General features: G+C 41.6%; 1 protein-coding gene across 1 annotated transcript in view; it reads left to right on the forward strand.

The window, feature by feature from the left end:
* The window catches only part of RNF169 (ring finger protein 169), a 92,947-nt gene extending 69,431 nt beyond the window's left edge, over positions 1-23,516 (forward strand). The window contains exons 5-6 of the mRNA XM_052652324.1: positions 18,244-18,343; positions 18,792-23,516. Of these exons, the coding sequence (XP_052508284.1) occupies positions 18,244-18,343; positions 18,792-19,976 (1,285 nt within the window). The 3' untranslated portion in view covers positions 19,977-23,516. The remainder of the gene's footprint in view (positions 1-18,243; positions 18,344-18,791) is intronic.
* The last annotated feature ends 1,916 nt before the right edge of the window (positions 23,517-25,432 follow it).

The raw sequence follows: 25,432 nt of genomic DNA on the forward strand, positions 1-25,432 counted from the left end.
GTAGGTTAAGCAAATGGTGCCTAGTGAGATTTCTGGCATATGTTAAGTCTTCAGTGAGTATTGCCGCCACTATTTTGTATTTTATTTTAGAATCCAGAGCTGAAAAGGATCATGAATATTGTCTTATCTAATTCCTTTGTTTCGGAGTGAAAAGACTAAAGGCCAGGAAGAAAACATGGCTTGTCAAATCTTAGACTGCTGGAATAGAAGGACGATGAGTTAGATTTCTTCTCTCTTTCCACTGTACTCTTTTGTCCCCCTTGACCTTCTTTTAGATCCCGATTTCTATAAAATCCCTTCTAAAGTCTCTTCCCCACTAGACTTTAAATCCTTTGCAAGCTGTGACAAAAATCTTGTTTGCCATTATATTCACAATATTTAGTACAGTACCTGGCACACAGGAGAGGCTCAGTAAATACTTGTGAAATGCTTAATGATATAGGTCTTTGTGCCCGTGGGTGGGTTAAAGGAGGCTTTTTGTCAGAATTGTCAAACTTGCAGGGTCTCTAGGAAAAAGGACTCTGGGAGTTGTGGAGGAAACAGGTTGACTGGTGGTGGTTGTTTAGAGTAGCTTCTATAAGATTAATATGGGATTTGGGTGGGGGGGATCTAGTGACCACACTGATAAAGCCTTTATACTATATAGTTAGCTTCTCCCTTTAATGCATTAGCAGTAGCTTGTGGGGATCCTTTTATAGATTCTGTAAGAGAAAAGTCTGTATTGCACCAAGTCATAATTAAACCTTAATTAAGTAGAAATTAACTGCATTATTTTGTTTGCTAATGTTCCTATACTTTAAGCCTGAGTTTGTGGTTCAGAGTGGGGCTCAGCAAAAGAGCCTTGCAGTGTCTTTGCTTCCTGTAAGGTGTGTGTGTAAGAAGAGAGGGAGACAGAGAGTGACTCCTGACTCAGTCATAATAACTGCATGCCCAGTTAGTGTTGGGATGAATTAAACTATCCTGACTTGTTCCTCATTTTTAAAGCAAACACATGAAAATATGAACTCTTTGAGCTGACAGATACCAGACCCATAAATGATGTGATACTGGAGGACTAACTTTAGAACTGATGAAAAGAGACAAGCCAGAGAGGTGTGAGGATGGAGAAGTCAGTCTTGGGAGGTTTTAGGGAAACAGTAGTGTGAGCTTGAGTAAAATCAGTTGACCTCATTCTATATCATTTATGTAAAATACAGGTTGTTAGACCCTACTTTTTGCTTGCTGGGCAGGGGATTTCACTGAATGATTTGATTCTTTTCACCTCTAAGATTGAAGTATCTAGAAGTAGTTTAAAGTAGGGTTTTAAAGGGTGGAAGAAATGTGGCCAGGACATGAAATGGAAGGGGTAAGGGCAGTTGGTGGGTTCTGTAAAAATCTCAGGATAGCATTTAGCAAGTTATATGTGGGGAATAGTCCAAACAATAACTGTCAGGGAAAGGAGACTATGAAGAAAAACTGAGGCAGTGATTTAAGAGAAACCACAAGACTTAATGATGGTCTAGGGCAGATCGCGTGTGTATGTGTGCGTGTGCGCACGCGTGTGTGTGTGTTGTTCAGTTTAGTTCAGTCGCTCAGTTGTGTCCAACTCTTTGCGACCCCATGAATCGCAGCACGCCAGGCCTCCCTGTCCATCACCAACTCCTGGAGTTTGCTCAGGCTCACGTCCATCGAGTCAGTGATGCCATGCAGCCATCTCATCCTCTGTCGTCCCCTTCTTCTCCTGCCCCCAATCCCTCCCAGCATCAGAATCTTCTCCAGTGAGTCAACTCTTCACATGAGGTGGCCAAAGTACTGGAGTTTCAGCTTTAGCATCATTCCTTCCAAGGAAATCCCAGGACTAATCTCCTTCAGAATGGACTGGTTGGATCTCCTTGCAGTCCAAGGGACTCTCAAGAGTCTTCTTCTCCAATCCCACAGTTCAAAAGCATCAATTCTTTGGTGCTCAGCCTTCCTCACAGTCCAACTCTCACATCCATACATGACCACAGGAGAAACCATAGCCTTGACTAGACAGACCTTAGTTGGCAAAGTGATGTCTCTGCTTTTGAATATGCTGTCTAGGTTGGTCATAACTTTTCTTCCAGGGAGTAAGCGTCTTTTAATTTCATGGCTGCAGTCACCATCTGCAGTGATTTTGGAGCCCCCCAAAATGAAGTCTGACACTGTTTCTACTGTTTCCCCATCTATTTGCCATGAAGTGATGGAACTGGATGCCATGATCTTTGTTTTCTGAATGTTGAGCTTTAAGCCAACTTTTTCACTCTCCACTTTCACTTTCATCAAGAGGCTTTTTAGCTCCTCTTTACTTTCTGCCATAAGGGTGGTGTCATCTGCATATTGTTGGGGGAGGGATAAAAGAACAGAAATCAAGTAGATGAACTGGTTTAGAGGACAAATCTTGCTAAAAGTGTGGATTTCATGTAGGCATGGCAGCTACAGTTGGAAAAGAAAGATATCCTAAGGAGAAGTGATGTGGAACTTAAGTAGTAGGTTTTAGAGGTGTCCGTAATCTCTCTATCCAGAAGAAATATCAATAACCTCAGATATGCAGATGATACCACACTTATGGCAGAAAGCAAAGAACTAAATAGCCTTTTGATGAAAGTGAAAGAGGAGAGTGAAAAAGTTGGCTTAAAGCTCAACATTCAGAAAACGAAGATCATGGCATCCAGTTCCATCACTTCATGGCAAATAGATGGGGAAACAGTGGAAATAGTGACAGACTTTATTTTTTTGGGCTTCAAAATCACTGCAGATGGTGACTGCAGCCATGAAATTAAAAGACACTTACTCCTTGGAAGAAGAGTTATGATCAACCTAGATAGCATATTAAAAAGCAGAGACATTACTTTGCCAACAAAGGTCGGTCTAGTCAAAGCTATCATTTTTCCAGTAGTCATATATGGATGCAAGAGCTGGACTATAAAGAAAATTGAATGCTGAAGAATTGATGCTTTTGAACTGTGGTGTTGGAGAAGACTCTTGAGAGTCCCTTGGACTTCAAGGAGCTCCAGTGAGTCCATCCTAAAGGAAATAAGTCCTGAATATTCATTGGAAGGACTGATGCTGAAGCTGAAACTCCAATACTTTGGCCACCTGATGCAAAGAACTGACTCCTTGGAAAAGACCCTGATGGTGGGAAAGATTGAAGGTGGGAGAAGGGGACGACAGAGGATGAGATGATTGGATGGCATCACCAACTCAGTAGACATGAGTTTGAGTAAGCGCTGGGAGTTGGTGATGGACAGGGAAGCCTGGCGTGCTGCAGTGCAAGGAGTAGCAAAGACTGAACTGAATTGAATCTCTCTGTTATACTGCAATAGGAATATACTGGTGGTTTTCAGAGGGATATGGCAGGATGGTGACAAGTAGCATCAGGGAACTAGCTTTCTCCCAGGTCTCCCTACCGTATTCAGTACTTTACATACCTCATTTCCTTTAGCTTCTACATTAATCCTGTAAGATTTCTAACATTCTTATTTTTCAGCTAAGGTAAATGCAGTTCAAAGAGATTAAGCAATTCACCCTAGAACTTCTCACCTCAATAAAGTGACAGAGATGAAATTGGAACTCAGGTCTCTCTTGACTCCACAAACCTGTGCTCTTTCTAGCAAACCGTCGTCAGAATCCTGTGACAAAAGACTCTGCACTTAGAGCTTTGTCTTGAAATGATCTACCTTTGTAACAGAGAGCTTCCTTCTTTCTGTTAGTTTAAATAATTTATACATTGTCTTGTTCTAAACAGGACTTCCCTGGTGGCTCAGATGGTAAAGTATCTGTCTACAGTGTGAGAGACCTGGGTTCGATCCCTGGGTTGGGAAGATTCCCTGGAGAAGGAAGTGGCAACCCACTCCAGAACTCTTGCCTTGAAAATCCCATGGACGGAGGAGCTTGGTGCAGGCTACTATCCGTGGGGTCGCAAAGAGTCGGGCACGACTTCACTTTCACTTTCTTCTAAAAAACCACAAAGTTGTATAGAGCTAGGTAAGAAGCTGCCCAGTTATCCTGTTGTTTGAGTGAATTCAAATCCTTTTGCATTACTTTTGAAATATAGCTGTGGAAACAATGGTTCCATCCATCAGCAAACAAATACTAGTGTATGTCCATAGTAGGCAAATACATATAGACAGAAAGTGGATCAGTGGTTGCTTAGTGCTGGAGGAGAAGTGGGGTTTTAGGAGTGATAGCTAAAGGGTATGAGGTTTCTTTATGAGGTGATGGAAATGTTCTAAAATTGTGGTAATGGTTAAATAACTCTGTGAATATACTTAAACCATTAAATTGTACACTTAAAAAAAAAAAAGAATGCTAGTGTACACAAGGCAGATAACCCAATAATAAATATTCAAGGGAAGGGTTGTAACAAAATCTTATCCATTTCTGGGTGCATGGCAGCTACAGTTGGGCCCTAGGAAGCTGCTTCTGCTTTTACCTAAGTATGTATGTGTTGGGGTGAGGGGCCTCACATACCTAGGTTAGGGGCCGGGAGCAGGATCCTCTCTTGCCTTCAGCTTCTTGGTGGGACTCAGCTCTGCCAGGCCTGAGCGTCTGATTAAGAAAATAGTGTGGCGGGGCGGGGGGAACTAATGTGGTATAGGTATGTGAGGGAGAGTGATGAGTAAGCAATTAATAACATGAGCTATCTCATGTTTTATATCATGTATTACCATTTGAAAACCCTTTAAGCAGTGTTTCATAAGCATTAAGTCTTCTAGCTTTCCAGCTGCATGTTGACACTGGCTGCTCCTCCTCTTCTTTGTTTGTAAGTCAGACTCATTGTGGTTGTGGGTATTTTTAGCTTAACGAGACATCCCAGAAACCATCTGGTCCCTTGGCAGTGGAAATTTTAAGCTAGAAACCTTTCAGAAACAATGCTGCTTTCTCTTGTTTATGACTTCATTGTGTGTTTGGAAAAGAGAACTTCCCTAGATGTGCTGGATCTGTTCTGTGGCAGAATAGAGCAGACTGCGAGATCAGTATGCTGAGGGAGAAAGAGCACATGCCTTAGAAGTTTGGAGATTCATGTGTGACCTGGGAAAAAAAATCACTTCCTCCAGTTCTTTGTCTATAAAATTGGGGATGCTGATTTACAGGGTTTCTGTATGGTTTAAATGAGATGTAATATATTTAAAACATACAATACCTGAGAGATAATAGATTCCTAATAAATATTGAGGTTTTCTCTCCTTTCTTAAGGAGGTCATAGGTATTTCTGTGCATATTTTTATTTACTTATAAGAAATTTATTAAATATATCCATTGTGTTTCAGGTACGTGTTAGGGCTTGGGAATATAGAAATGGATGTGCACAAAGGTGGGAGGTGTAATTACTTCTCTGGTTTTTTTTAGCAAAGGTATTGTTTGAGCTCTTAAATCTTAGGAACATTATCAAGTTCACTGCTGACTGTTCTCAGCCAGCATTGAAGCCTCTTAACCTGACCAAATACTGCAATAATAATATGTATATATTATGTTGATGGTTTCCACAATATTTTCACACTCATGATTTTTGTGACCTTCATGTGATAATAACAACATTGGGGGAGTAGAGTTATATAGGAAAAAAGTGTATATATGCTACTGAAAATGAGTTGGCATTAATTTGAAATATTGTTTTCAAATAAGATATTAACTGTAATCCCTGGGACAACCACTAAGAAAATAACACATATGGGTAAAGAAATAAGAGGAAAATCAAAATGGTTATAGTAGGAGATATCTAACACAAAAGAAGGCATTATTGGAGGCATTATGAATAAAAATGGTGTAAGACATGTAGAAAACAAATAGAAAAGTGGCAGAAGTCCTTCCTTATCGGTAATTACATTAAATGTAAATAAACTCTCTAATTAAAAGGCTCCAACTGTAGATGAAGCCCATTTCTCTTCTGCCTCAACCAGGGTACTGAATCTTGAGCTCTGTGACTGAGCAAAAGAAAGAGGTTAGGAAAGCAGTAGATAGTACTCCAGAGGGTTTCAAAGAGATGAAGCTCTTACTAATTGCATTACAGACATCACCCACAAGCCACTGGGGATACCTCTCCTGTGCCTCCTCCCCACTGGCCAGTGGGCACTCCCATCGTTCCACATGCCTCATTCACAAATGCTCTGACCCTGTGGCCAGCTCCATGTGCATGCTCCCCGTGTCTGTTGAGCTGTACCCTGTAGGTCTGCAAGCCTGTATTTGCCCTGCCTCAAGACTAAAGAAAGAGCCCAGAGGCAGTAATATAGACATCAGTAGTTTAATGGGATTAAAGAGGGACCTTCCATGTCTGAAGCAAGGTACTCGAGTGACGTCCCACTGTGTGCAGCAGACAGCGGGCAGGACACGGCAGTGATCTTCACAACCAGAGAGAGAGGGAGGTTATTAATTATAAAGAAAACTGATGTCAGGTTGGCTCATTAGTTACCAAGGGAACACCCCTCACTGCCCCTTTGATAGAACTATCATTGTAGAGATGTTCTGATCTAAACATTAGAACAGTCACTAGCTAGGAGGGGTTAGGGTTAAGAATAATAATGTAACATGGGGATGTGTTAACATTTATTGTTATTGTTTAGCCACTAAGTTGTGTCTGATGCTTTGTGACCCCGTGGACTGCAGCTCGCCAGGCTCCTCTGTCCATGGGATTCTCCAGGCAAGAATACTGGAGTGGGTTGCCATTTCCTTTTCCAGGGGATCTTCCTGACCCAGGGATCAAACCTGCATCTCCTGTGTTGGCAGGCGGGCTGTCCTCATTAATCACTTACCACTGAGTCACCTGGGAAGTTCTCAGTTAACCACTTAATTCTAGTATAAATGTTAAAAGGACAAGAGTGTTGAAAAATAACTATGGCTAAACTAATTTGTTGATGAATACACAATATAAAAAGACAGAAAGTGTTTTGTGACATCAGAAACAAAATGGAGGAGAGTAAAAGCATAAAGTTTTGTATGTGATCGAAGATAAGTTGTTATCAAGCATAAAATAGACTCTCATATCTATGTTTTATGTAGGCCTCATGATAACCACAAAGCAAAAACCTACAGTAAATTCACAAAAAATACAAAGACATCAAAGCATACTTTTATAGAAAATTATCAGTTCACAAAGGCAGGCCACAAGAGAAGGCTAAAGGAGGAGAAGTACAGAACTACTGGGAACTGACTAAGATGGCACTGTAAATCTTTACCTATCAATAATTACTCTTAACTGTAAATGCATTATATTCCCCAATCACAAGACATATAGTGGCAAGTTGAATAAAGAAACAAGACTCAACTATATACTGCCTACAAGAGGCTGATACAGGTAGGCTGTAAATGAAAAGGATGGGAAAAGATACTATATACAAATGAAAACCGAAGTGGGAAAAGAGAATGGACTTTAAGCCAAAAATGGTAGGAGCAGACAAAAAGGCATTATATAATGAAAAAGGGGTCAATTCATCAAGAAGATAAAATAATCATAAATATATAATATATGCATCCAAAATTGGAGCACCAAAATATTTTAAGCAAATACTAACAGATCCAAAGGGAGAAACTGACAACAATACAAATATTAGTAGAGGACTCTAGCACTCCACTTTCAACAGTGGATGGCTCACCCAGACAGAAAATCAATAAGGAAATATTGGACCTGAACTATATTTTAGACCAAATGAGCCAAACAGACATATATAGAACATTCCACCCAACAGTAGAATACACATTCTTCTCAACTGCATATGGAACATTCTGTAGGATAGATGATACAAGTCACAAAGCAGGTCAGCAAATTTAAGAAGGTCGAAATCATACGTAGTATCTTTTCTGACCAGAATGGTATGAAACTCAAAATGAATAAGAGGAGGAAAACTGGAAAATTCATGCTCCTTAACAGCCTGGTAGCCAAAGAAGAAATTAAAAGCGAAATAAAAAATACCTTGAAAGAAGCAAAAGTGGAAACACAGCATACCAAAACGCATGGGATGCACCAAAAGCAGTTCTGAGAGGGAAGTAGATAGTGTGAAAGCGTTAGTCACTCAGTTGTGTCCAACTCTTTGTGAGTCTGTGGACTGTAACCCACCAGGCTCTTCTGTTCATGGAATTCTCCAGGCAAGAATACTGGGGTGGACTGCCATTTCCTTCTCCAGGGGATCTTCCCAACCCAGGCACTAAACCCTAGTCTCCCACATTGCAGGCTGACTCTTTACCATTAGAGTCTCCAGGGAAGACCTATTAAGAAAAAGAAAGAGCTCAAATAAACAATCTAACTTCATACCTCTAGGAACTGGAAAAAGAAGAGCAACTTAAGCCTAAGATTGCAGAAGAAAGGAAATAACAAAGACCAGAGCAGAAATAAATGGAGACCAGGAAAAAAATTGAAAAGACCAGTGAAACCGAGAGCTGATATTTTGAAGAGAAAAAAATTACTAAACTTTTAGTTAGGCTAACTAAGGGGAAAAAGACAAAAAAAAAAAAAAAAAAAAATCAGAAATGTGAGAGGAGACATCACACTCGATACCACAGTAGCACAAAGGATCCCAAAAAACTACTGTGAACAGTTATATGCCAACAAATTAGATTACCTAGAAGAAATGGATGAATTCTTAAAAACATGCAACCTACCAAGATTGAATTATGAAGAAATTGGAAATCTGAATAGACAAATGATGAGTAATGAAATTGAATCAGTAGTAAAATACCTCCCAACAAAGAAAAACTCAGGACCAGATGGTTTCCCTGGTGAATTCTACCAAACATTTAAAGAAGAATTAATATGCTGACCCTTCTCTAACTTTTTCAAAAAACCGTAGGGGAGGGAACACTCTCTAACTCATTTTACGAACCCAGCATTACCCTGATACCAAAGCCAAATAAAGATACTATAAGAAAAGAAGACTAGAGGTCAATATCCTTGATTAAATATTCCAAACAAACTATTAGCAAACTGAATTCAGCAACAAATTGTAAGAATCACACACCATGATCAACTGGTTTTACCCTTGGATCACAAGGGTGGTTCAGCTCAGGTAAATCAATAAATGTGATATACCACATTGACAGAATGAAAGATGAAAATTGTAAGATCTTAATGCAGAAAAGGTGTTCAACAAAATACAAACATCCTTTCATGATAAAAACTCTCGACAAATTGGGCATAGAAGGAACATACTAATACAGGCCATATATGACAAGCCCACAGCTAACATCATACTCATGAATGAAAGGTTGAAAGATTTTCCTCTAAGATCAGGAGCAAAACAAGGGTGCCCACTCTCACCCCTCCTATTCAGTATAGTACTGAAAGTCACAACTGTAGCAGTCAAGGAAGAAAAACAAATAAAAGGCATCCAAATTGGAAAGGAAGAAGTAAAATTGTCCTTGTTTATGATGATATCATCTTATATCATCCTAAAGAAGAGAAAATCCTAAAGATTCCACCAAAAAACTTATTAGAGCTAACTAATGAGTTCAGTAATAAGCCCGTGCATATACAGTCAACTAATATGAGACCCCACGTCCAAGGAGCGGTGGCTGCGCGGGTGCAGGAGGGCCTAGAGGAGCTATTCCACATTCAAGGTCAGGAGGGGTGGCGGTGAGGAGATACCCCTCGTCCAAGGTAAGGAGCAGTGGCTGCACTTTGCTGGAGCAGCCGTGAAGAGATACCCCACATCCAAGGTAAGAGAAACCCAAGTAAGACGGTAGGTGTTGCAAGAGGGCATCAGAGGGCAGACACACTGAAACCATAATCACAGAAAACTAGTCAGTCTAATCACACTAGGACCACAACCTTGTCTAACTCAATGAAACTAAGCCATACCCGTGGGGCCACCCAAGACGGGTGGGTCATGGTGAAAAGGTCTGACAGAATATGGTCCACTGGAGATGGGAATGGCAAACCACCTCAGTATTCTTGCCTTGAGAACACCATGAACAGTATGAAAAGGCAAAATGATAGGATACTGAAAGAGGAACTCCCCAGATCAGTAGGTGCCCAACATGCTACTGGAGATCAGTGGAGAAATAACTCCAGAAAGAATGAAGGGATGGGGCCAAAGCAAAAACAATACCCAGTTGTGGACATGACTGGTGATAGAAGCAAGGTTTGATGCTGTAAAGAGCAGTATTGCATAGGAACCTGGAATGTCAGGTCCATGAATCAAGGCAAATTGAAAGTGGTCACACAAGAGATGGCAAGAGTGAACATCGACATTCTAGGAATCAGCGAACTAAAATGGACTGGAATGGGTGAATTTAACTCAGATGAGCGGGTAGGAATCCCTCAGAAGAAATGGAGTAGCCATCATGGTCAACAAAAGAGTCCGAAATGCGGTACTTGGATGCAGTCTCAAAAACAACAGAATGATCTCTGTTCGTCTCCAAGGCAAACCATTCAGTATCACAGTAATCCAAGTCTATGCCCCAACCAGTAACGCTGAAGAAGCGGAAGTTGAACGGTTCTATGAAGACCTACAAGACCTTTTAGAACTAACACTCAAAAAATATGTCCTTTTCATTATAGGAGACTGGAATGCAAAAGTAGGAAGTCAAGAAACACCTAGAGTAACAGACAGATTTGGCCTTGGAATACGGAATGAAGCAGGGCAAAGACTAATAGAGTTTTGCCAAGAAAATGCACTGGTCATGGCAAACACCCTCTTCCAACAACACAGGAGAAGACTCTACACATGGACATCACCAGACGGTCAATACTGAAATCAGACTGATTATATTCTTTGCAGCCAAAGATGGAGAGGCTCTATACAGTCAACAAAAACAAGACCAGGAGCTGACTGTGGCTCAGATCATGAGCTCCTTATTGCCAAATTCAGGCTGAAATTGAAGTAGGGAAAACCACTAGACCATTCAGGTATGACCTAAATCAAATCCCTTATGATTATACAGTGGAAGTGAGAAATAGATTTAAGGGCCTAGATCTGATAGATAGAGTGCCTGATGAACTATGGAATGAGGTTCATGACACTGTATAGGAGACAGGGATCAAGACCATCCCCATGGAAAAGAAATGCAAAAAAGCAAAATGGCTGTCCGGGGAGGCCTTACAAATAGCTGTGAAAAGAAGAGAAGTGAAAAGCAAAGGAGAAAAGGAAAGATATAAGCATCTTAATGCAGAGTTCCAAAGAATAGCAAGAAGAGATAAGAAAGCCTTCCTCAGCGGTCAGTGCAAAGAAATAGAGGAAAAGAACAGAATGGGAAAGACTAGAGATCTCTTCAAGAAAATTAGAGATACCAAGGGAACATTTCATGCAAAGATGGGGTTGATAAAGGACAGAAATGGCATGGACCTAACAGAAGCAGAAGATATTAAGAAGAGGTGGCAAGAATACACAGAAGAACTGTACAAAAAAGATCTTCAAGACCAAGATAATCACGATGGTGTGATCACTCACCTAGAGCCAGACATCCTGGAATGTGAAGTCAAGTGGGCCTTAGAAAGCATCACTATGAGCAAAGCTAGTGGAGGTGATGGAATTCCAGTTGAGCTATTTCAAATCCTGAAAGATGATGATGTGAAACTGCTGCACTCAATATGCGAGCAAATTTGGAGAACTCAGCAGTGGCCACAGGACTGGAAAAGGTCAGTTTTCATTCCAATCCCAAAGAAAAGCAATGCTGAAGAATGCTCAAACTACTGCACAATTGCAGTCATCTCACACGCTAGTAAAGTAATGCTCAAAATTCTCCAAGCCAGGCTTCAGCAATACGTGAACTGTGAACTTCCTGATGTTCAAGTTGGTTTTAGAAAAGGCAGAGGAACCAGAGATCAAATTGCCAACATCTCCTGGATCATGGAAAAAGCAAGAGAATTCCAGAAAAACATCTATTTCTGCTTTATTGACTATGCCAAAGCCTCTGACTGTGTGGATCACAATAAACTGGAAAATTCTTCAAGAGATGGGAATACCAGACCACCTGACCTACCTCTTGAGAAACCTGTATGCAGGTTAGGAAGCAACAATTAGAACTGGACATGGAACAACAGACTGGTTCCAAATAGGGAAAGGAGTACGTCAAGGCTGTATATTGTCACCCTGCTTATTTAACTTATATGCAGAGTACATCATGAGAAATGCTGGGCTGGAAGAAGCACAAGCTGGAATCAAGATTGCTGGGAGAAATATCAATAACCTCAGATATGCAGATGACACCACCCTTATGGCAGAAAGTGAAGAGGAACTAAAAAGCCTCTCGATGAAAGTGAAAGTGGAGAGTGAAAAAGTTGGTGTAAAGCTCAACATTCAGAAAACGAAGATCATGGCATCTGGTCCCATCACTTCATGGGAAATAGATGAGGAAACAGTGGAAGCAGTGTCAGATTTTATTTTGGGGGGCTCCAGAATCACTGCAGATGGTGACTGCAGCCATTAAATTAAAAGACACTCCTTGGAAGAAAAGTTATGACCAACCTAGATAGCATATTCAAAAGCAGAGATATTACTTTGCCAACTAAGGTCCATCTAGTCAAGGCTGTGGTTTTTCCAGTAGTCATGTATGGATGTGAGAGTTGGACTGTGAAGAAAGCTGAGTGCTGAAGAATTGATGCTTTTGAACTGTGGTGTTGGAGAAGACTCTTGAGAGTCCCTTGGACTGCAAGGAGATCCAGCTAGTCCGTTCTGAAGGAGATCAGCCCTGGGATTTCTTTGGAAGGAATGATGCTAAAGCTGAAGCTCCAGTACTTTGGCCACCGCATGAGAAGAGTTGACTCATTGGAAAAGACTCTGATGCTGGGAGAGATTGAGGGCAGGAGGAGAAGGGGACGACAGAGGATGAGATGGCTGGATGGCATTACTGACTCGATGAACGTGAGTCTGAGTGAACTCCGGGAGTTGGTGATGGACAGGGAGGCCTGGCGTGATACGATTCATGGGGTCGCAAAGAGTCAGACACAACTGAGCGACCGAACTTAATATGAGACAAGAGAGCCTAAAAACACTCAGTGAAGAAAGGATGGTCTCTTCAGTAAATGGTGCTGGAGAAAACTGGAAAATTTCAGGCAAAAAAATGAAATTGGGCCCCTATTTTATATCACTCATAAAAATTAACTTCAAATAGATTAAACTTTTAACCAATAAGACCTGAATGTGTAAAACTCCTAAAAGAAAGCCTAGAGAGAAAGCTCCTCGACATTGTCTGGCAGTCATTTTTGGAGATGACACTGAGCGACAAAAGCAAATGTCAGTGGGACTGCATCAAACTTGAAAGCTCTGCACAGCAAAAGAAACAGTCAACAAAACGAAAAGGCGACCTATAGATGGGAGAAAATATTTGCAAATCATATTTGAGAAGGGATTAATATCCAAAATAAGGTACATACATAATTCAAAAGCAAACATTCCAACTATCGTATGATCCAGCAAGTCCACTTCTGGGTATATACACAAAGAAATGAAATCAGAATCTCCAAGAGCTATCTGCACTCCCACATTCATTGCATCATTATTCATAATAGCCAAGACATGGAAACAATCTTTAAGTGTCCGTCCATGGAAGAATGGGTAAAGAAAATGTGAGATACGTATATGTGTATATAATATTACTCAGATACTAGAAATAAGAAAATTCTGCCATTTTCAACAGTGTGGATGGACCTTGAGGGCATTGCACTAAGCAAAGTTATGTCAGAGAGAAAGACAATATTGTATGTCAATTACATATGGAATCTTTAAAAGCCAAACTCATAAAAACAGAGTATAATGGTGGTTGGCAAAAGGCAGAGTAAATGGGGAAATGTTGGTCACAGGGTATAAATGTCCAATTCTAAGGTGAATAGGTTCTAGGCATCTAATGTACAGCGTGGTGATTATACTTAACAATACTGTATTTATGTGTTTGAAAGTTGCTAAGAGAGCGGGTCTTAAATGTTCTTCACCCTTCAAAATAAATGGTAATTACGTAAGGTGATGGAGGTGTTAACTAACCTCACTATGGAATCCTTTCACAATATGTGTGTATCAAATGCCAACACTTTGTACACCTTAAACTTATACAATATATGTCAAACATAGCTCAGTAAAACTGTGAAAGAATAGAAAAGCATCCTGATTGCAGAGGAGCAAGTATTCTTCCTTTCACATCCTTGTTCACAGATGTTATGGTATTATTCATAGAAAATCCTAAGGAATTCATGAAAAAACTATTAGAGCTAATAAACAAATTTAGGAAAGTTGCAGGATGCAAGATCACCACACAAAAATCAGTTGCGTTTTTTATATTAGCAGTGAACACTGTGAAAATATAATTAGAGCAATTTTATTTGCAGTAGCACAAACACACAAAAAAACAGAATAGTTATAATTAAATTAAACAGGAGAAGGGAATGGCAAATCACCTCAGTATTCTTGCCTTGAGAACCCCATAAACAGTATGAAAAGGCAAAAAGATGTGACACTGAAAGATGAACTCCACAGGTCAGTAGGTGCCCCATAAATAGCTCCAGAAAGAATGAAGACGCTGAGCCAAAACAAAAACAGCAGCCAATTGTGGATGTGACTGGTGATGGAAGTAAAGTCCAGTGCTGTAAAGAACAATATTGCATAGGGACCCGAAATGTTAGGTCCCTGAAACAAGGTAAATTGGAAGTGGTCAAACAGGAGATGGCAAGAGTGAACACCGGCGTTTTAGGAATCAGTGCACTAAAACGGACCAGAAGGGGTGAATTTAATTCAGGTAACCATTATATCTACTACTGTGGGCAAGAATCCCTTAGAAGAAATGGAGTGGTCCTCACAGTCCACAGAAGAGTCCGAAATGCAGTACTTGGGTGCAATCTCAAAAACGACAGAATGATCTCTGTTTGTTTCCAAGGCAAACCATTCAATATCACAGTAATGCAAGTCTATGCCCCACCACTAATGCAAAGAAGCTGAAGTTGAATGGTTCTATGAAGACCTATAAGACCTTCTAGTTCAGTTCAGTTCAGTCGTTTGTTTGTGTTCGACTCTTTGCAACCCCATGGACTGCAGCACACCAGGCCTCCCTGAAGATGTCCTTTTCATCATAGGGGACTGGAATGCAAAAGTAGGAAGTCAGGAGATACCTGGAGTAACAGGCAAGTTTGGCCTTGGAGTACAAAATGAAGCAGGGCAAAGGCTTAACAGTTTTACAAAGAGAACGTACTGGTCATAGCAAACACCCTCTTCCAACAACACAAGAGAAGACTCTACACATGGACATCACCAAATGGTCAATACCAAAATCAGATTGATTCTGTTCTTTGCAGCCGAAGATGGAGAAGCTCTATACAATCAGCACAAACAAGACTGGGAGCTGACTGTGGCTCAGATCATGAACTCCTTATTGCAAAATTCAGGCTTAAATTAAGGAAAGTAGGGAAAACCACTAGACCATTCAGGTATGACCTAAATCAAATCCCTTACAGTTATAAAGTGGGTGACAAATAGACTCAAGGAATTAGATCTGATAGAGTGCCTGAAGAACTATGGACGGAGGTTTGTGACATTGTATAGGAGGCAGTGATCAAGACCATCCCCAAGAAAAAGAAATGCAAAAAGGCAAAATGGTTGTCTGAGGAGGCGTTGCAAATAGCTCAGAAAAGAAGCAAAAGTCAAAGGAGAAAAGGAAAGATACATACATCTGAATGCAGAGTTCCAAAGAATAGCAAGGAGAGATAAGAAAGGCTTCCTAAGTGATCAATGCAAAGAAATAGAGGAAAACAACAGAATGGGAAAGACTACAGATCTCTTCAAGAAAATTTGAGATACTAAGGGAACATTTCATGCAAAGATGGTAACGATAAAGGACAGAAATGGTATGGACCTAACAGAAACAGAAGATATTAAGAAGAGGTGGCAAGAATACAAAGAACTATACAAAAAAGATCATGACCCAGACACCCACAATGGTGTGATCACCCACTTGGAGCCAGACATTCTGGAATGTGAAGTCAAGTGGGCCATAGGAAGCATCACTACGAACAAAGCTAGTGGAGGTGATGGAATTCCAGTTGAGCTACTTCAAATCCTAAAAGATAATGCTGTGAAAATCCTAATGCTGTGAAAGTGCTGCATTCAATACACCAGCAAATTTGGAAAGTAGTGGCCACAGGACTGGAAAAAGTCAGTTTTCATTCCAGTCTCTAAGAAAGGCAATGCCAAAGAATGCTCAGACTACTGCACAACTGTTCTCACCTCACATGCTAGCAAAGCAATACTCAAAGCCAAGGCTTTAACAGTACATGAACCAAGAACTTCGGATGTCCAAGCTGGATTTAGAAAAGGCAGAGGAATCAGAGATCAAATTGCTAACATCCATTGGATCATCGTAAAAGCAAGAGAGTTCCAGAAAAACATCTACTTTTTTATTGACTATGCCAAAGCCAAAGCCTTTGACTGTGTGGATCATAACAAACCGTGGAAAATTCTTCAAGACATGAAATATCAGACCACCTTACCTGCCTCCTGAGAAATCTGTATGCAGCTCAAGAAGCAACCGTTAGAACTAAACATGGAACAACAGACTGGTCCCAAATTGGGCGAGGACATGTACCTCATTACCTCCTTTATAAGTTTTCTCTTAACTAATCTGCTGTCATAAAATTTTAAATCTTTTGCTCAAAAGAGTAGATATGACTATCCCATTCCAGAGCTAAGTAAAATCACTCAAGGAAATAATTTCTGTTTGGGATCATCTGCATGGCTATGTGTCCACCTTGTCTTCTGGTAAATTCTTATTTAGCCTTCAAAATACATATGCCCCTGAAGGCTTTTCCAACCCTGTTCTCACTCCATCCCATGTAATTAATTAATAACTTTTATGCCATTATTAGGCAAAATTATTAGGCATAATTTTTCACTGTACCATTTAACTGTGTTATATTGAATTATTTGTCTGCTCCACTGGACTCTGATTCCTTGACGACCTAGACTGTACCTCATTCTTTTCTGTATTTCCAGTGCCCAGATAATGTTCATAGGTGACTGGCATATAGTAAGTGTATGTTAAATGCTTGTTGAGTAGAGCTGTTACCCAGTAAGATCAGTGTTATAATACAGCTACTTTGGTTTTTGGTTTGCATTTTAAAATCATAATATAATGCACAAGATAAATCTTGTGATCTTGAAAATGCTTAATCACCAGGATGTAGGCCTTTGGAAGCTTAAAATGTAGTAGATTAAGGGAGAGAGCATATTTAATTTTTACTCCCTACATGGGAATCTAGTGCATTGCTAGGTGTTTTATAAGTACTTAAATATTTGTTTCATGGATGATTTAGATTGCTTGAGAAGAGGTCTGGGCCTAAGCAAAGGAAAAAAAAAATGTTTCTAAAGGTGATTTAATATTGCATCCATCCTATTTTTAAAATCACTATTATTTTTAAAAGTTCTTTTTTGGCTGCACTGGCTCTTCCTTGCAATGTGTGGGCTTTCTCTAGTTGCAGCACACAGGGGCTTCTCTTGGGGAGCATGGACTTCTTGTTGCAGTACATGGGCTTAGTTGCCCTGAGGCATGTGAGATCTTAGTTCCCTGAAGGGGGATCAAACCTGCATCCCCTAGACTGGAAGGCAGATTCTTATCCACTGGACCTCCATCCATTCTATGAAGGAAGGTGAGGTGTCCCTACATTTCTCTAAGCATGAGTGAAATAGCCATTGAAGGTGAAGGTGAAGTCGCTCAGTCGTGTCCGACTCTTTGCGACCCCATGGATAGTAGCCTGCACCAAACTCCTCCATCCATGGGATTCTCCAGGCAAGAATACTGGAGTGGATTGCCATTTCCTTCTCCAGGGGATCTTCCCAACCCAGGGATTGAACCCGGGTCTCCCGCATTGGAGGCAGACACTTTAACCTCTGAGCCTTGGTTCCAACTCTGGAAGGCCTGGATGCCCAACTCAGCAGCACACTGTATGGGTCAGAGGTCATAAGCAAGGCCTGGGGTCAGAGGTGAGTCCATGCCCAGTCCCCTCTTCTTGTCAGCTGTGAGCCTCTGGGCAAGTTGTTTAGTTAGTCTCTTCAAGACTCAGTTTCCACTGTCTGTAAGATGGGGATAGTAATAATGCCTGCTCTCATTGGTCTTGTGTTATTTAGGCAGGATCTAAGTTTGGAAACAAAGACTTAAACCAGATGTCCTCTCTGGAGAACTCTCTCTTTGGACAGGATTTGGTCTTAGACTTATTTTGTTAATTAACGCATTTTCTGTTATAGCTGCATAGCTTTGAAAGCACAGACGAGATTGCCATCTTTCTTTTCCTTAGCAGTCATAGGCTACGGTTGACGCTTTATCTTCATTCTCTTTTAGGAACCTAAATTCCAAGATGGAAAGGAGTCAGAGCTGCAGTGACACCAGTCAGGACAGAGCAAAGAGCAGACTCCGAGCAGCCCCAGCCAGCAGAGCCAAGGTAGACCTCAGACACAGGCTTCTTCTTGGGCTCTCTCGTCCCGTCCCATAGCCTCCTGCATGTGGCCACAAGAGAACGATTTCAGATGAGAAGAGGCACAGTGGATCCTAGGCAAACTCATTATGTTGGAGAATTTTACAAAGCAGATGTGAAGGAAGAGAGTTTGAATTAGTAGCAAGATAAGTAGAATGAGGCCTCCTAGAAAAACCTTCTTCAAAATTCTAGATGAGGTTTTTTCATAAAGGTTTTTAATCTCATTATTTGTTTCATGTGTAGGAATTTCTCTAAATGGTGGGTGCACTCTAAATGAGGGATTTTCTACATTTCTTAGACTTGTTATCACCCTTTATCTCTTTTCTTACCCTTCTCTACCCCTCTACCATCACGAAGGAATGATGAAGAAAAAGGTTATATATGTATGTATACATAGTCTTTTCATCTCTTTCAGGCCACAGCCATGACCCCCACCTCCAACCCCATCATCGGCGTCCTGCTATCCACCCGGAACCACCGCTGCCTCTCAGCTCCTGACCTGACTGTTGAGAAGCGCCTGCCCTTCAGCTCGCTGTCAGCCTTGGCTTCCTTGCATAAGCCAGAGCGCTCTGTCAGCCCGGAGAGTAACGACAGCATCTCAGAAGAGCTAAACCATTTCAAGCCCATTGTCTGCTCACCGTGTACTCCTCCCAAGAGGCTCCCTGATGGCCGCGTGCTGAGTCCCCTCATCATCAAGTCAACACCCCGCAACCTAAACAGAAGCCTGCAGAAGCAGACTTCTTATGAGGCTAGTCCCCGGATCCTCAAAAAGTGGGAGCAGATCTTTCAGGAGCGGCAGATCAAAAAGACTCTTTCAAAAGCCACCCTCACCTCCCTGGCTCCAGAAACAGGGGATGACTTACTGGTCTCTGAAGTTACGCAGTCTAGCAAGGAGAAGCCTCTTCTGGCTTTAAATACGAGACTGTCCAGTGGGGAAGTTCCCTCTGAGTGTACAGGACCTACCGCCCCTGACCTTGATTATTTTTCCTCTGTTAGCCAGACAAAAGCAGAACAGGGCAGTGACCATAAAAAGAGCACTGAGATCCCATTGGAAACCTGCTGCTCTTCAGAACTCCCAGTGGGGGCCAGTGGGACTTCTTTGGAGAGAGAGCAGTTGGAAAGGTCAGGGTCACCCCCAGATGCCAAGTTAGATAAAACCTGTATAACAGCAACTATGAAAATCTCAGCAGTTAACTCAGTGCTACCTAAAAACAGTGTTTTGGGTGGGGTCCTCAAAACAAAGAAACAGTTGAAGACAGTGAATCATTTTGATCTGCCTAATGGTGTTCTGGCAGACAACCTAGGTGATGAGCCACTTCCTTCCTTGCGTCGGGGCAGGAAAAGACGCTGTAAGACCAAGCACTTGGAACAGAATGGCTCCCTTAAGAAACTGCGACAAAGCAGTGGCGAGGTGGGTCTGGTCCCCACAGACCCAGTGCTGCGAGAGATGGAGCAGAAATTGCAGCAAGAGGAAGAGGACCGGCAGCTGGCTCTGCAGTTGCAGCGCATGTTTGACAACGAAAGGCGGACTGTGAGTCGGCGAAAAGGAAGCGTGGATCAGTATCTCCTGCGGTCCAGCAGCATGGCGGGGGCCAAGTAGCACCTGATGGACAGTGTTACCTGTTTTTCTCAGAGGTCTTTGAGCTTGATCATTTACCCTGAAGAAATGAGTGTTCTCACTTTGGGTTTCTTTTAATGGCAAAACACTGTCGAATATGATTCTGAGAGGTTTTGGGGCCTTTGTAGACTATATCCAAGGGAACTCTGTCTCTGCCTCCCTGTGACCCAGGCCAGAAGCACTCCTCACTCCCTAGGGTGGCCCACCCCTTAGGGTATCTGGGCCAAATCTGGCAGCACCTGCTTGGCATGAGATTCAGGAGCAGAGTGGCCAGGGTTAGATGGCAGAGGAGAAAGGGGATGCCTTCTTACATTGATAGACCTCCTGACTTCTTTCAGCAGGTGGTGTTTCAAATCAGCCTTGCAGATAAAAATTAGTTCCATCTTTTTTTTTTTTCCAAAGAAGTGCAACAGTGTAGTTCTCTGGCAAATCCAAAAAGATTGTGTTCCCCCTTCTTACCTTTGCTTCAAGTAAACATACCTAATGAAATCAGTTTTTATGCTTCTACAAAAGTTAATTTACATTCCTTCTTTAAAAAAATAACAATACTATATAGTCGACAGACCACATTCATAGTCATTGTTTAATTTGGTCTTTTCAGGAGACCTCACGTGTAAGTGGTATTAGCCCCAGTTTTTGATGATGAAACTGCATTGGATGTTCAGGTTCTCTCCAACTACTAAGGGCATACACAGCCCAGACTGATTGCTGGGTCTCCCGACAACAAATCCCATGGATTTTTTCCACACTTAAGAGGTTGCCATAATGGACAGCAATCCAAGGACATACCAGGGGAGCCTAGAGAAAGCTGGCTGGGCTTTGAATATTGATTGTGCAAAATCCACGTGCAGATAATTGAGACTGACTGGAAGTGCAAACATATACTGTATAGTTATCCACATCCCTCCAGTTTACAGCCTTCTGTTTTCCTGGGGTTCCACTCTGTTAGATAAACTATGATTGGACCTCATTATTACTCTCCTTTTGGACAAGCGTTATCTGCAGTGTTGTTCTAAAATCCAAAAAATTTGCCCAGAAGTCAGGCAAGAACAGCACTGAGACTCCCTACTGTGGAAACACGGTGTCTAGCTGGATGCAGCTGGTCAATTCAGTCCCATGGACCTTTGGGGTTTATTTTCCTTAGCAGGTGACACCGTGTGTCTTTTGCATCTCTGGTGGTGCTTGGTGCTTCTGCCCATCTGGGCTTATTGAGAGTAGGGATTAAGATAGAATTTTAGGGAATCTCTGGTGGGCTGGCATTCCCTGTGCATGTATGAGCTGTTACTATAAAGTCATGTGACTAGCATTTTAACAAGCCTTTCAGATCTTACATATCCCAGTGTACACTGTCCCCCTCAGGTGGCCTCAGCTGGATGCTGCACAGTTTTTCCAATGATGTCTTTGGTGAAAACATTTCTGGAACTGTCCTCATAGTCTGGAGACATCTAGACATCTAATATTCAAACTGGAAAGGACGTTAATGGTTGTCTGTTCCAGCTTCTTCCTCTTACTAAGGCAGAAGCTAAGGTCCAGAACAATAACTCGCTTATCCACATCACAAAGGATTTACTGTATCTCCTACTTTTGATTCTTAGAAGATTTGCCTCCCTACTTCTCTTTAATCTTTGGGTTATAGGAAAGAGAATTTTAATTTGAAACTAGTCAGAAGCCATTGGAAACCTTTGGAACAGAAAGTAGGTTATCAAGAGGGTTTGGAGTCAGAAACAAGGTGCAGCTGTAAAGCAGTCAGAGTCGTTTTCTTGGGCAACTCATACACAATTCCCAGAGGAGTTCCAGAGCTGTCTGAAGTACCTGGGTAATCACTGAGATATGTGGGACTTCCTCAGTGGCTGCTTTGGTGGGGAATGTCACTCACCTGAATATGTGCGTTCTGTGTGTCTGTGCGTGCACACGTGCAGATGTGTGTTTAGAAGATATACACCAATCTCATTACTTCATCTTCACACCACTTCAGTTTTAGGTCCTCCCAGCAACATGGGCCCTCCAAAAGCTGCTGGAGGGCATATTGGTGCCCAGGATAGAAAAGCTGGCAGTAGTCTGTAGAGGACAGGGAGGGTGACTTACTAAATACCCTCAGAGATGTCAGTTACTGCCATTTCATGGAGTTCCTTTTCGATCTTAGTAAATGTTATTGGAAGGCTAGTCTCACTGGTAGTAGCAAAGACACTTATTTTTCCACTTGTCACCTTTTTCTGTATCTCCAATAATTTGAAAAACTTTTCAGTTGGAGCTAATTTTAGTTTTTGGAAAAAAAAGATGAATATTTTTAATAGAAAAGATATATATTTTAAATATTTCCCCAAAGTAATACATTCATTTTAAGAAATTGCTTAGTAGTAGCAACAAGTTTCAGCATCAGGTTGCAGAGTGAAAATCTGTTACGTGAATATTCCAAAAGCTGAATCCAGTTTAGTGACCCCCTACTGTGGAGCCTTGAATGGTACTGACAGTTGTTTCCACACTTCCAGCTGAGCAGCAGTCCTTCAAACATAGGCAAAGTAGTTTAGGCTAAGGAAGGAGGAGGGTTAATCTTTCATCTCCCTGGCTTTGGAGGAGGGTAAAACCACTAAGATATTATCTGTATTTTAACAGGCTTCCCATACTTAACTACTAAAACCTGAACAATTCTGAAAGAATTCCCCTCCCCTGTTGCTTAATTGTGAAGTTGGTCACAAATGGAGTTGTTGACATGAATTCTTTAGAGCAAAAGACACGGAAGGAAAACAGAATGATGGGGAGGGTTTGTGAGCTAGAATGAAAGATACGCTATCTCCCAAAACAAACATTTCTCACAGATCATTGGAATCTGCTTCACCATAGAAATTTCCCACATTCTGTTTACTCTGTTCCTTGTGTACATGCATTGTGTTTTTTCTTATTAAAGGCGAAGTTATGAGAGGTTGGAGGATGGAGGTCATCCTAATGGGAAATCCAAGAAACATGGTTCCTGAGAACGGGGCTCAAAGCCCTTTTTTTAAACAAGTGGGAAAGATACTTTGGGAACATGTTCATGACCCATTGATTGTATCCGCTGGAAGAAGTTACCTGGGCCTGTTGGGTTGATGTCAAGTTTGGGGATTATGTATCCAGCCCTGGGCCCCTTTCATATAATTGCCTCTTTTTAGAAGGTTGATTCTTTCTGGCTGAAGCTTCCCAAGAAAACCTTTTGTAAATGGCTTCATTTATTTTTTTAAATGGAATCTTTAAATTTTTGCCTGGAGGAAGCACTAGTGATGAATGCCTTCTGTGTTTTTTTGTTGTTGTTCATTTTCTCTTAAAAATGCCCTTAAGAGATTAAAGCTGCTTAATTAATTGCTATGTGATTACAAACTAACTAAGATGGAAAGCTGCCACTGGCTTGACTGGTGAAGCTGATGACCGAAGGCTGTGTTGCTCATCCTTTTTGTTCCATTTGACAGGTATTTCCTGAGTTTCGAACTTTTGCCAGCCCTGTGCTGGGTCATGGATATAAAGAAGGAAAGGACAGTCCATGCTCTTAAACTCAGTGTCTCCTGGAATGTATTTGAATGCATGTGTGGCTGGAGAGTTCGTTAACGGTTTCATAAAGGGCCATAGTGATGATCTTGGATGGCCCATTCAAGGTACCATCCAGCACCCTTGGACATTTTAGATACCCCCATCAGTTCTGTGAACTTGACTGCAATATTGCTTTCTGTTCTGAAGTACTTTTACCAGAGGAGAATGATCTTTCTCCTCCCATGATTATAGGACAATTATAGTTCTCCAGGAGCTGCTTTTAGCATAAAGCCCCAAGAAATGAGGAAGACTGTGGATCACTGACATGGTCAGAGGTGGTTCAAATCTCAACTTAGCAACCTACCAACCTCTCCATGAACCAGACCTGTCACCAAAGCTGGCAGCAACTTGGGATTCTTTTCCTTTTTCTTGCATGGTTTCCATTGAGATGGAAGGCCAGCTGGTGAGGAGGGGAAGAAAAATGAAGGCTGGATCATAATCACAAAATGTTATATAGCTGGAATTGGCATGGGAATTACCCAAGCCACACTATCCCGCCTGATGCCCTCCTTCTCTTTAAGAAACAAGGAACTCGGGGTTCAGTGCCCTGTGTCATATTTTGTACTACAGTTATCTAAGGTCTGAATCAATAGTCCTCTAAGTCCTCGAAGCTGCACACACACACAATTTGCTCATGAAGGAGATAGCCAAATGATTATTTTAACAGGTTTTTCTTACTGCTTTTCTTCAGATAGAATTAAAATGTACCCAGATCCCTTGAATACACAGGGAACCACCCACCCCCCGCCCCCCCGCCCCGCCCCATAGTGAGAGTCATGTGAACATGAAATCTTGGGAAGTGATACATTTTGACTGAACAGCCTGTCATTTTTAACTACCAGGGATTAGAACACAGTCAGCTCTTCACTTTTCTTTGAAAATCAAAAACTCCATAGGGACTTAATTTTTCTCGGCCAGCCATTTTTTAACAACCCACAGATTGGTCATTTGGCTTGGCTTTTAGAAGTAAATATAGCTACTTATGTTGTGACTCAACGAGAATGACTTATTCTTGTGTCAGTGAGGAAGCAGGTCTGCTTTTTATTTTCTGAGGGGTGGAATACTAGGAAAAGAGGCTGCTTGAATAGGCTTTCTTCCAAATATGATCCAGAAATGCATCTTGACACATGTCATCACAGTTAAGATAAATATGCAGAAGTCTTCAGTTTAGAAACGGGTTATATTGGATGAAGGAAACGTGCCAAGACTGAATGTGCACATTGTTCTATGTATTATCAGTATTTTTTCCCTAAGAAAAATATTTACACACTTTGCTTTGTGAGTAATTGCTTCCTTAATGCCTTGTCTCAGCAGTTGCAGAAGGCAACCTCAGACTGGGGTGCCTCCCTTTCTACCTTTTCTGGGGTCTTAACAACTAGTTGGACAAAGCCAAGGCAAGGCCAAGCTTGTTCTTCCTTTCCTCTCATTTAATAAAGGGTAAAAATAGAGAGTGTACTCCTCAAAGATCAAGCCGTGAGAGCTCAAGAGCAGCTTTTGGGCCCTGGCTCCAGATGGTGGCAGATTCTCCCTTATTGGCCCTGCCTTCTCCCCACGCTGTGCCACCAGGGGCAGGGGATTTTGCTCAGTGGTTCAACCCTTAACCTCCAACAGAACCTTAAAAGTTCCAGTGAGAATGGATAATTATGTAAGGGAAATATGATTGTCTCAAGTGCCAACTAATGGATTTTCTTGTCTGTGTGTGACTGATGTACCTTCTCCGTACAGTTATCCTTAAGGCCTTAGGCCCTTACACCCAGGAAAAAAATAGCTTGGATTTTGGTTTTATTCAACCTGCTGTCTGCAGTAGAGTACAGAAGGGGCCTGGATCCTTGGCAGTGCCGCTGCTAGATGCCTCCTCTCCAACTCTTCAGAAAGAGTGT

The sequence above is a fragment of the Budorcas taxicolor genome, chromosome 15, assembly GCF_023091745.1.
Source record: "Budorcas taxicolor isolate Tak-1 chromosome 15, Takin1.1, whole genome shotgun sequence".
In the NCBI taxonomy this organism is placed as follows: Eukaryota; Metazoa; Chordata; class Mammalia; order Artiodactyla; family Bovidae; genus Budorcas; species Budorcas taxicolor.